This window comes from Elephas maximus, chromosome 17, assembly GCF_024166365.1.
Source record: "Elephas maximus indicus isolate mEleMax1 chromosome 17, mEleMax1 primary haplotype, whole genome shotgun sequence".
Taxonomy (NCBI): domain Eukaryota; kingdom Metazoa; phylum Chordata; class Mammalia; order Proboscidea; family Elephantidae; genus Elephas; species Elephas maximus.
The window spans coordinates 60,685,864-60,699,478 of NC_064835.1; the positions used below are offsets into that span (position 1 = coordinate 60,685,864).

At 42.3% G+C, this 13,615-nt stretch overlaps 1 protein-coding gene across 1 annotated transcript in view; it reads left to right on the forward strand.

Annotated features, from left to right (window-relative positions):
• Positions 1-13,615, forward strand: part of LOC126060513 (substance-P receptor-like) — a 157,751-nt gene that overhangs the window by 88,583 nt on the left and 55,553 nt on the right. Inside the window, exon 2 of the mRNA XM_049856696.1 lies at positions 10,045-10,239. Within this exon, the coding sequence (XP_049712653.1) occupies positions 10,045-10,239 (195 nt within the window). The remainder of the gene's footprint in view (positions 1-10,044; positions 10,240-13,615) is intronic.

The window sequence follows — 13,615 nt, forward strand, 5'->3', positions numbered from 1 at the left end:
TTTCAGCAATAATTGGTCTCAAATAATAGTCTCACGTAAGTTCAGATTGGGAGGAATAAAAGTATAATATGTGTGTGTTTCTCCTGCTGCATTCATTTTCATTAATTTATTAACCATTCATACAGCCCCTGCTATGTGCCAAGAAATTCGCATATTTGTTTATTCAATTAAACTTTCATTGAGTATTTACTACATTACTTTTTCTTTTAGTCACTGAGGGTCAGGAAGGTTGTGTGTCAGGGTTGTATCCTTTCACTGTACTTATTCAATCTGTATGCTGAGCAAATAATCAGAGAAACTGGACTACGTGAACAAGAAAAAAGCATCAAGATTGGAGGAAGGCTCATTAATAACCTGTGTTATGCAGATGACACAATCTTGCTTGCTGAAAGTGAAGAGGACTTGAAGCACTTTGGATGAAAATCAAGGACTATGGCCTTGAGTATGGATTACAACTCAACATAAAGGAAATAAAAATCTTCACAATTGGACCAATGAGCAACATCATGATAAACAGAAAAGATTTAAGTTGTCAAAGATTTCGTTTTACTTGGATCCACAATCAATGCCCATGGAATCAGCAATGACATACTGCCTTGGGCGAATCTGCTGCAAAAGACCTCTTTAAAGTGTTAAAAAGCAAAGATGTCACCTTAAAGACTAAGGTGTGCCTGACCCAAACCACGGTCTTTTTAATCACCTCATATGCGTGCAAAAGCTGGGCAATGAATAAGGAAAAACAAAGAAGAAGTGATACTTTTGAATTATGGTGTTGATGAAGAATGTTGAATATACCATGGACTGCCAGAAGAATGAACAAATCTGTCTTGGAAAAAGTACAGCCAGAATGTTCCTTAGAAGGGAGGATGGTGAGACTTCACATCATGTACTTTGAACATGTTATTAGGAGGGATCAGTTCTTGGAGAAGTACACTGTCTTAGTTACTAAGTGCTACTATGTTTTATGGGTTATGACAGAAATACCATGACTGGATGGCTTTAACAAACAGAAATTTATTCTCTTACAATCTAGGAGGCTAGAAGTCCAAATTCAGGGCACAAGCTCGAAATGATTTCTCTCTCTGTCAAATCTAGGGAAAGGTCATTTTCATCAATCTTCCTCTGGTCTAGGAGATTCTCAGCACAAGGACCCTGGATTCAAAATACATGTCCCACTCCCAGTGCTTCTTCCTTGGTGGCATGAGGTCCCTCTCCTCTCTGTTCTATTCTGATTCTCTCTTTTATATCTTAAAAGAGATTGACTCAAGATACAACCTAATCCTGTAGATTGAGTCCTGCCTCATTAATATAACTGCCTCTAATCCTGCCTGATTAACATCATAAAGGTTGGGATTTACAACACATAGGATAATCATGTCAGATTACAAAACAGTGGACAACCACACAATACTGGAAATAATGGCCTGGCCAAGTTGATACACATTTTGAGGGGACACAATTCAATCCATAACAGACATCATGCTTGGTAAAGTAGAGCATCAGTGAAAAAGAGGAAGACCCTCAGGAAAACGGATTGACACAGCAGCTCTAACAATGGGCTCAAGCTTAACAATAAGGAGGATGGCGGCTGACCGGGCAGTGTCTAATTCTGTTATACAAAGGGTCACTATGAGTCAGAACCGACTCAACAGCACCTAACAACAGTCACTAAGGGAGGCTAAGGATATCAACGTGAATGAGACACAGCAACTGCCATCCTCACAGAACCTGTGGGTGAAAGGAGAAAGGATAGACATGCAAATAGCATGAAATGGAGTCAGCACAAAGTTAGAGATCTTCACGGCAACAAAAGTGGGGCACCTAATCCAGCCACCACAAGGAGGTGACATCTGAGCCACATCGTAAAAATGAGTAAGAACAAGCCAGAATGATATAAAGGAGGAAAAACAACCTGGGCTGACTGACCCCTGTGCTCAGAAGAGAGTCAGATTCTGGGTCATGCTGGCCCCCAACCACCTTAAGACTAATTGTGAGCTGTAAGATTTATTCACCCAATAAGTTTAAGTCCTTAGTCTATAAAATGTAAAGGGTGATTCTGAGATTACCCCATGTTCTCCAATGGTTCGAATTCCTCCTGCTCTTAACGTCTCATAAACTAGACTAGTAATCAGCATGCTACAGCCAAATCCAATCTGCCGCTTTTTAAAGTTATTGGCCCACAGCCTCGTCAGTAATTTATTTACTGTCTATGGCTGCTTTCGCACTACAAAGGCAGAGTTGAGTAGTTGGGACAGAGACTGTGAGCTGCAAAGCCTAAAATATTTACTATCTGGCCGGAATGACGGCACTGGGTGGTGGGTGGGGCCATTTATAAACAAAGTTTGCTGAACCCTGGACTAAACTAGCAGCCATGTGCTCAGCCATCATCATGCCTCATCATTTGAACTCAGGAATATATGATCCCTTAAGAGAACTCGCATTATCCCGGGAAGAAGTGAAAGGAAAGATGGGAGGGCGAGGGCTGGAGATAGGGGGAAAGACTGGCAGAAGGGCCTGGTAGAACAAACCTGCTTGGAAGGAGAAAGACATTCTCTCTGCCCAAAATGATTGAGGACTGGTTTAGGAGGAAGTTAGGAGGATACTGCTGCTTATCAGAAGGTTGGAATTCTCATTTACAATAAGAAGGTTGTTTAACTCTGCCCTCAAAAAAAGAGTACAGCCTTCTATTTTTCCAGCTTTAGGAAATTATATGCTGTTGCTAGTTGCCGTCTAGAAGATTCCAGCTCATGGCAACCCCAACATGTGCAGAGTAGAACTGCTCCACAAGGTTTTCAAAGCTGTGACATTTCAGAAGCAGATCACCAGGTCTGTCTTCCAAGGCACCTCTGGGTGGGTTCGAACAATCAGACTTTCAGCTAATAGTCCAGTGCTTAACCATTTGTGGGGAAAATTGTATAGAGTTCTTTTTGTAAAGAGCAATCATGCAAGAGGAAGATGGCGTGTCAGGTTTTTCAGTTGGGAGGCCACATACAATTCAAATCAGTGCTGACAGCCCTCTGTGGGCAGGGAACAACGTGAAGTGGAGAACACAATCCACAACCCACAGTGCCTCCAGACCCCTGTGTCGGCAGCCTGGTGATTAACGCGTACACTAGAAAGACGTTTCATTGTCTGCATTATAGTCCCATGAGCACCATGCAGCTAATACATATTTATTGAATGTATTTTCCTAGGCCTTGCAGACTTGTTCAGGGGTAAGTTATAACCGAATGAGCAAGAATTATTCATGATGGTTTGAAATAAATATATAAATGCATGTTATTGGGATCCAAGCTCAGAATGGGGAGTGGGAAAGAAAATATGCTCCCCTCTGCAGACAGGTTATTCAAATGTTACTAGCTTTTGGGTAAATAAGAAAGAAGTATGTTACAGGAACTCCAGAGGTGAGGCTTGTAAGAGAGTGAAGGAAAAAGAAAGGAAGGAGAAAAGGGAGGGAGAAAGGAGAAGGGAAGAAAGGAGGAAGGGAGATTTATAATGGCTCTGTTTTGAACAAATGAAAATATATATAATTTTTAAAGTCAATTGTTTTTTATTCTCTCTGGTTTTGTGTGGGTAACACTTTCATCTGTCACTAGAATGTCTCCTACACTCAAGTAACAGCAGAGAGTTAGCTGAAATGGGCTCCCAAATTGCAGTTTTTGCAATAATGATAAAATATGACTTTCCACCACCCGTTTGGAGCTGCAATGCCAGTATGCTGATGCAATTCCCCCTTAAGCTCCAATCACGTTAAAAACTGAATGGGTATATCACCACTTTGGGCATGGGGATGGGTATTAGGATTCGTTTATTTAAGACAGAGCATTTTTCCTGAGTTAGACACAAATTAAAATCTAGTGTCTGAGAAAATATTAAAAGGGGCAAGGTAATTACCACTAACTGCTTCAAAGCCTGAGATGTACACATGCCAGTGAGTGCAGGAGGCCGGGTTGTTCTGGGGTGAAATGAGGCATCTTCATGGCTGCTTGTCCATCTTAGCAGATGAGAAACTGTGCCTTCAGGAAATGGTCCTACAATCAGCATTTCTCAAGCTGAAAGAACTGAAGAAAAAATTCAAGCCTTGAGTTGCAATATTAAAGGATTCTATGGGCAAAATACTGAATGACACAGGAAACATCAAACAAAGGTGGAAGGAATACACAGAGTCACTATACCAAAAAGAATTGGTTGACTTTCATCCATTTCAAGAGGTAGCATATGATCAAGAACATACAGTACTGAAGGAAGAAGTCCAAGCTGCACAGAAGGCATTGGCATAAAACGAGACTCCAGGAACTGATGGAATACTGATTGAGATGTTTCAACAAATGGATGCAACACTGGAGGAACTCACTGGTGTAGTCCAAGAACTTTGGAAGACAGCTACCTGGCCAACTGACTGGGAGAGAACCATATTAGTACCCATTCCAAAGAAAGGTGATCCAACCAAATGCAGAAACTATCAATCAATATCATGGAGATGGAAAACCAAAAGGGAAGAACACGCTCAGTGTTTCTCAAGCTGGAAGAACCGAAGAAAAAATTCAAGCCTCAAATTGCAATAGTGAAGGATTCCAAGGGGAAAATATTAAATGACGCAGGAAGCATCAAAAGAAGATGGAAGGAATACACAGAGTCATTATACCAAAAAGAATTAGTCAATATTCAACCATTTCAAGAGGTGACATATGATCAGGAGCCGATGGTACTGAAGGAGGAAGTCCAAGCTGCTCTGAAGGCACTGGCGAAAAACAAGACTCCAGGAATTGATGGAATATCAATTGAGATGTTTCAACAAACAGTTGCAGCACTGGAGGTGCTCACTCGTCTATGCCAAGAAATATGGCAGACAGCTTCCTGGCCAACTGACTGGAAAAGATCCATATTTATGCCTATTCCCAAGAAAGGTGATCCAACCGAATGTGGAAATTATAGAACAATATCATTAATACTACACGCAAGCAAAATTCTGCTGAAGATCATTCAAAAACGGCTGCAGCAGTATATTGACAGGGAACTGCCAGAAATTCAGGCCAGTTTCAGAAGAGGACTTTCAGAAGAGGACATGGAACTAGGGATATCATTGCTGATGTCAGATGGATCCTGGCTGAAAGCAGAGGATACCAGAAGGATGTTTACCTATGTTTTATTGACTATGTAAAGGCATTCGACTCTGTGGATCATAACACACTATGGGTAACATTGCGAAGAATGGGAATTCCAGAACACTTAATTGTGCTCATGAGGAACTATTATATAGATCAAGAGGCAGTTGTTCAGACAGAACAAGGGGATACTGATTGGTTTAAAGTCAGGGAAGGTGTGCGTCAGGCTTGTATTCTTTCACCATACCTATTTAATCTTTACGCTGAACAAATAATCTGAGAAGCTTGACTATATGAAGAAGAATCGAGCATCAGCATTGGAGAAAGACTCATTAACAATCTGCATTATGCAGATGACACAACCTTGCTTGCTAAAAGTGAAGAGGTCTTCAAGCACTTACTGATGAAGATCAAAGACCACAGCCTTCAGTATGGATTACACCTCAACGTAAAGAAAACAAAAATCCTCACAACTGGACCAATGAGCAACATCATGATAAACGGAGAAAAGATTGAGGTTGTCAAGGATTTCACTTTACTTGGATCCACAATCAACAGCCAGGGAAGCAGCAGTCAAGAAATCAAAAGACGCATTGCATTGGGCAAATCTGCCACAAAGGACGTCTTCGAAGTGTTGAAGAGCAAAGATGTCACCCTGAAGACTAAGGTGCGCCTGACCCAAGCCATGGTTGTATTTTGAATCGCATCATATGCATGTGAAAGCTGGACAATGAATAAGGAAGACTGAAGAAGAGTTGACGCCTTTGAATTGTGTCGTTGGCGAAGAATATTGAATATACCATGGACTGCCAAAAGAACTAGCAGATCTGTCTTGGAAGGAGTGTGGCCAGAATGCTCCTTAGAGGCAAGGATGGCAAGGCTGCGTCCTACATACTTTGGACATGTTGTCAGGAGGGATCAGTCTCTGGAGAAGGACCTCATGCTTGGCAGAGTACAGGGTCAGCGGAAAAGAGGAAGACCCTCAATGAGGTGAATTGACACAGTAGCTGCAACAATGAACTCAAGCAGAGCAACAATTATAAGGATGGCACAGGACCGGGCAGTGTTTCGTTCTGTTGTGCATGGGGTCGCTATGAGTCGGAACTGACTCGACGGCACCTAACAACAACAACAACATCATTAATATCATATAAAAAAAATGTAATTTTATGCTGAAGACAACTCAAAAAATGGTTGCAGCAGTGCTTCAACAGGAAACTGCCAGAAATTCAAGCCAGATTCAGAAGAGGACTTGAAATGAGAGACATCATCGCTGATATCAGATGGGTCTTGGCTGAAAGCACAGAATACCAGGAAGATGTCTACCTGTGTTTTATTGACCGTGCAAAGACATTCAATTGTGTGGGTCATAACAAATTATGGATAACACTGTGAAGAATAGGAATTCCGGAACACTTAATTGTGCTCACGCAGAACCTGTACATAAGCCAAGAGGCAGTTGTTCCAAAAGAACAAGGGGACACTGTGTGTTTTAAAATTAGGAAAAGTGTGCATCATGACTGTATCCTTTCACCATACTTAGGCAAAGAATAATCAGAGATGCTGGGCTGTGTACAGAAGAATGAAGTATCAGGATTGGAGGAAGTTTCTTTAACAACCTGTGATATGCAGATGACAGGATCTTGCTTGCTGAAAGCAAACAGGACTTGAAGCACTTACTGATGAGGATCAAAGACTGCAGCCTTCAGTATGGATTACACCTCAACATAAAGAAAATACAAATTCTCACAACTGGACCAATAAGCAACATCATGATAAATGGAGAAAAGATTGCAGTTGTCAAGGATTTCATTTTTTTTGGATTCACAATCAACACCCATGGAATCAGCAGTCAAGAAATCAAATGACATATTCCCTTGGGCAAATCTGCTGCAAAAGACTTCTTCAAAGTTTAAGAAGCAAAGATGTCACCTTGAGGACTAAGGTGTGCCTGACCCAAGCCATAGTATTTTCAATTGCCTCATATGCATGTGAAAGCTGGACAATGAATAAGGAAGACTGAAGTAGAATTGATGCCTTTGAATTATGGTGCTGGTGAAGAATATTAAATATACCATGGACTGCCAGAAGAATGAACAAATTTGTACTGGAAGATGTACAGCCAGAATGCTCCTTAGAAGCAAGGATGGTGAGACTTCGCCTCATGTGCTTTGGACATGTTATAAGGAGGGACCAGTCCCTGGAGAAGGACATCATGTTTGGCAAAATAGAGGGTCAGCAAAAAAGAGAAGAGGCTCAATGAAATGGATTGACACACTGGGCTCAAACATAGCAACGATTATGAGGATGGTGCAGAACCAGGCAATATTTCGTTCTGTTGTACATAAGGTCACTATGAGTCAGAACCAACTCAACTGCACCTAATAACAACGGTATATATAGGTAATACATAAAGGTAGAAGAGATATCCTCCTAATATCCAGCCCCCATACACTGAACATGTTCAGTAACATTGCTGTTACAGACCTAGGCCCTAGGTCCTAGTGGTGGTTCAAGTGGTAGAATTCTTGCCTTCTGTGCCAGAAACCAAGGTTCATTTCCTAGGCAATGCACCTCACAGGTAGCCACCACCCACCTTCAGTGGAGGTTCGCATGTTTCTGTGAAGCTGAGCAGGTTTCAGCGGAGCTTTCTGAGTAAAACAAACTAGAAAAAAGGACCTGCCTATTGAAAACCCTGGTGGCATAGTGGTTAAGAGCTACAGCTGCTAACCAAAAGGTCAGCAGTTTGAACCTACCAGGTGCTCCTTGGAAACCCTATGGGGCCGTTCTACTCTGTCCTATAGGATCACTGTGAGTCAGAATTGACTCAATAGCAATGGTTTTATCTACTTCTAAAATCAGCCAATGAAAACCCTATGGATCACGATGGTCTAATCCACAACCAATCATGGATATGGGGCTGGACCAGGCAGCCTTTCATTCTGTTGTACATGGAGTCATAAAGTGTTGGGTGCCACTTGATGACAGCTCTGACTAGCAAGCAAGCATGATGCAAATGCAGAAAAAGATAGTCTAAAATTTAGAATGATAAAAGAACTCTCAGGGAAACCATCATGAAAACAGAGCCATTGAACTTTCCTGACAGGAAGTCATATCTAGTCATAACCTGGAGGAGGAGGGCTCTGAGTGCATCCTGCCCCTGCAATAATCACCACCATTTTGATCCATAGTTAACTCCACAGCATCCCTATGGCTCCCAGGTATTTACTGGATTACCACTTGAGGTCATTATCCCACTGTCACATTTTATGGCTGCTTACTTAGGTGCCTTTTCTCCCTGGAGAAATTGGAAGCTTCTAGCTCAGAAGGAACTGCTGTACTCTGTGACAGGTGCCCAGGGTGAATTTGTGGAGCACATACTGAATGAAATTGCTTTTCTTGTAGACCTGGCCCCAGTTCTGGCCTAGAGCTCCTAGGAGTCCCAAGAGGGCAGAAACGGAATGATGTGGGATCACGTGGAGCCAGCTGACAGCTGTGCTATTTGCTGGCCTCCCCAGTCTCCATTGACTATTCTACCCCATGAAAGCCAGAAATACCTGCAAGCCAGAGTCAAATGTGCTATGTAGGTTTTGTCAGGTAATAGTTAGACCCCAAAGGCTGTATAAGATGTAATTCCTACTCTTAAAAAAAAAAAAATGTATATTTTAAGGGATGGGTCCAAAGCTTTGCAAGAAAAAGTCACATAGGGATATGCCTTTTAAAATGGAGGAGGCAAAGTTAATGTGAAATGCTGATTGAAATATTTATTATTCCTGAAATTTCTGCTGCATCTCTGAGGCTGTACACAAATCCCAAGATGGGGACACACTTATTTAGATGACACCATTCAATGCCAGCTCCCAGGAAGGAGGAAATGGAGCAATGGCTTCTGGCAGGAAGTCCTCGTTTACTCTGCCTCCTGTTCCTGCAAGAAGGTTCCCGCTGCCCTGGACTTTTATGTGCACTAGCCTGTCTGCCTCAGCAGAAGAAGGCTGGCCTTCTCCTCACAAAATGTGTGTTGTGAGTCACACACTGACTTCTAGATGCTCAAAGAATCGGTGACGATTTCTCCAGTAGCTGCTGTTGTTGCTGGTTTTAGTCTCCGGTTTTCTCACACACACACTCACTTACCCTCAAATTGCATGGACTCATGTAGGTTTGCTAGCCTTTTATATTATCCTGTGAGGACTTTAGAATCCACTCTTTCCATCAGCATTATTCCTTAACCCAAAAAGCATAAAAGACAGTCTTCATATTGAATAAACTTACAATGTTGTCCTTATTTTTTTATTTTCCCATAAGCTGCTGACCTGTACTTAGGAATCATATCCCTAGAGGGAGCATTCCAATGATTGAATGTTCCTTGTTGGAATGTCGCTAGATGAGCTCTAAAATATTAAAAATCTGGTTGACTTTTCTTACAAATGTTAACATGTTGTATGTCTTACAAAGCTTTAGAGTGTTGCTGTTGTTGGGTGCCGTTGAGTCAGCTCCAACTCATAGTAACCCTATGTAAAACAGAATGAACCACTGCTCAGTCCTGTGCCATCCTCACAATCATTGCTATGTTTGAGCCCATTGTTGCAACCACTATGTCAATCCATTTTGTTGAGGATTAAGGATAGGATATAAAAAGTGACCAGGAAGGTTGTAAAAATCGTCAGGAGTCAAAGGGTTTCTAGGAATCTTTCATTGGCAGGAAAAACAGGTACTAACTAATGCAGGGAAACCCTGGTGGTGGTGTGGCTAAGAGCTACAGCTGCAGCAGTTTGAATCTACCAGGCGCTCCTTGGAAACTCTATAGGGCAGTTCTACTCTGTCCTGTAGGGTCACTATAAATTGGAATCGACCTGACAGCAATGGATTTGGGTTTTTTGGTTTTAACTGATGCGGAATTTGATGACCAAATCTGAACTTTGTTCTTTCTTCTCTGCTCCAGGTACATGGCGATCATCCATCCCCTCCAGCCTCGGCTGTCGGCCACAGCCACCAAGGTGGTCATCTGCATCATCTGGGTGCTGGCTCTCCTGCTTGCCTTCCCCCAGGGCTACTACTCAACCACGCTAACCATGCCCAACAGAGTCGTGTGCTTGATCGAATGGCCCGAGCATCCTCAAAAAATTTACGAGAAAGTGTGAGTAGTGACCACTTCCTGCTCTGAAGTCACTATGGTATGAGGTGCCTTCCTGGTCTTTCCGTGTTCCTTTGTCAGTTAGGATTCAGTTTGTATTTGTAAGCACTTCTTATATTCACTCTGATATTGGGTACATATGCTCACAGTAATCAGGGGACTATTACGTCCCAAATACTATTCTGGGCCTTGAAAGAGAATAAATGGGGGAAAAAAAAAAAGCAAGACCTGGATCCTGTTATAGAGGGCCCTTTGGGTGCCTGCCCCCTACGCTTCAAATCTTTGACCAGTAACTTTCCCCTGCTAGAGTCTGCATTTCATTGCCCAGGACTCTTCCTAAGCCATAGAATGCCACTCTGCCCACTTGTACAACAGCAATCCTCAACAACGACTGATGGGAGTTGCTGTAGAAACACCCCGGCTCCCACACTCCTCTAGTGGGACATTTCTGAGGTGTCAGTTTTATAACTTATCCAGTGTTTCCTCCTGGGATTAAGCTCCAGTTGCCCCAATGGAAGCTGGCTCAATGACACATCCTTTTTGACCTCCATCCCCTCCCAGTACCACTGCCCCACTCCCTACAGGCATTTCTTTCTCCTCCCAAATAAGCGACTTGCCCTTAACTCCTTGTCTCAGGATCTGCCTTTTGGGGAAAACAAACCAAGACACCTTCCTTCCAGGATTGTCCAGTTGGGGAAATAAGGCATACCCCTGTGAAATGCATGGGAGCACAGGCCAGTGCATTGAGACCTTTTGAGTGATAGGTCCTCTCCAGGGCAGGCCAACTGCTCTTCCAGGGCCTTGGCTGGTCATTTGTACGGGTTTTCAAAGCCATCGCAGCAATATCCTCCAAGACTTTATCGCAGAGGCAACATTGAAATGGCTTATTCTTTGTTTTGTTCTGCTTAAGTGAGCAGCAATGTGACATTTATATTTCCAGCAGTTTTCTGGTCTCAGAATGTATTGATAATGTGGATCTTTCTGAAATTCCTCTATAATTCTCAAATCTTGTGTTTATTATGTGAATGAAAAGAAGACTGGTGCTAAAATCAGAAGATCTGGGTATTGGTAACAGTTACTATTTATGTGACTCTGGGCAAGTATCACAGCTTCTCAGACTCTCTTCTTTTTCTTGTTACGATGTGGGAAGATAAAGCACTGCTTTCCATACACAATTGTTGTGAAGATCAAGAAGGATAATGTATTCTCATATTGCAAGCTATTAAATGCCTACAAAATGTCACATATTGTTATCAAACCAAATTCATCAGATGCTACCTAATCATTATAGGCTTTAAACTTACTAGCTGCTAAAATAAGATGCTACACCTGTCCTCCCCCAAGATCAGAGGGCCCCACAGCTTTTGGCACACAGAGCTATCAAGTTGCATTTGTTCCATGGAGCATGGAAAGGCGGCTTGTTGGAAAGTACTGCCTATAGCTCAGACTTTGCCTTCCAGATGCAGACGGTAGGGTTTAATCAATCAAGCAGTGGGGGGGATGGGGGCCGGGGGGTTAATGCTCAACTCAGAAGAAGAAAATTATTTCTTCAAATAAAACTACAAGACTGAGCAGGGTCCCAGCTGGAGAAACAACACAACTTTATAAGGCGTACAGGACCCACGAATATGTTCAAGCCAGAAGGTGTCCTCAAAAGAAAAGAAAGAAAGAAAACCTCTGAGTGAAAGCTCATTACATAAACTGCCTCAGAAACCACTATAGACTTTGTGGTCCATAGGTCAAGTCTTAGTCCTCACGATGTTTTCAAAGTCCAATCAGCATTCTATAACTTTTGATTCAATATACCCAGAGTTCTTTTATCCTTCAAAAAATTCAAAGTTTGGCTTGGAAATGAAAATTTATTTTTCCCATGGATCTCTGGGATCCTGTCCAAGAAACAGGAGTGTTTCGAACTTTTCAAAGTTTTGCTGTCTGTATGTTTACTAATGACTAGAAAGTCCCTTTGAGATTCTACACGTGTTGGACGGTCTTCTTTCTTTGCTGTGAGAATTTAGGATAACTGCTACTGGATGAATGAGTAGCATCCCCATCAGTGATTATTTCATCATTTAAACCTTAACAATGAGCCCTGATTAAGAGTGAAATGTCTGTGTGTCTCCCGACACCAATTCTAAATATCCTCTCAGACACCAACCACAAATGCAGTTCTTCTTCTAACCCTACCCATCCAGAATTAGGCCAGATATCACACAGTAAGAGGCGCTGTGCTCCAGACTGCCACATCTCCCCAAGACTTCAGACTCCAGCCATGAGTTCAGAGGCATCCAGGACAACCAAGCTTCTGACCTACTGGTTCCAAATTTGGGGGCTCTCACTACCCCCTCGTGTTTGATAATTCTCTGGAATGACTCACAGAACTCAGGAAAGCTCTAGACTTGCAGTTTCATTATAGTAAAAAGGATATAAAAGAAGAGACACATAGAACGAGGTCTGAGAAAGTCTCCAATGTAGAGATTTCATGTCCCAAAGGACATGTTACCCTCTTGTACATGGATGTCTACCATTGACAAGGAAGTTCATCCAAGCTTCAGTGTCCAGAGTTTAGCTAAGTAGGTAGGATTGATTGAATCACTATTCACTGAGTTGGACTCAATCTCCAGACCCACTCCTCTCCTTGGAGGTTGAGCTGATATCTTGTGGTGGATCTTTCTGGCATGGTCAGCCCCAATCCTACATGAGTCACCTCACCAGCGTAACTTCATGTGTGATCTGAAGTCCCTCCATGAAAAACAAGGACTCCAATCACTGGGGAAATTCCAAGGGTTTAGAGATTATCTTCTAGGAACCAGGGAAAAAGACCAGGCTCTTTAGATAAAGTTAATTGCACACCACACAAAAAGCATCTGATTTTATCTACCCAAGATGGATAAATATTTTATTGATCCATGAGTAAGTTGAAAGACTTCATAATTGCCACTCACAAATTGACTGTAATGAAGACATAGGTCAAGTACATTCCAACCCATTGCCATTGAGTCAATCCTAACTCATGGCAACCCCATGTGTTATAGAGTAGAATTGCTCCATAAGGTTTTCTTGGCTGTAATCTTTACAGAAGCAGTCCACCAGGGCTTTCTTCCACAGAGCTGCTGGGTAAGTTTGACCCGCCAGCCTTTAGCTTAGCTGCCTATCACAAACAGCTTTCACCATCCAGGCTCTTTAGTCAAGTACATAGCAAAGCTTTATACAAACCTATTTTCTTTTGTCAGTATCCTTTATAACACATTAGGATGTGTTTTGGGGAATTTAAATTTTACTAGCTGTAAACTAATTACTTGGAGCCCTGGTGGCACAGTGGTTAAAAGATCAGCTGCTAACCAAAAGATCAGCAGTTGGAATCCACCAGCCACTCCTTGGA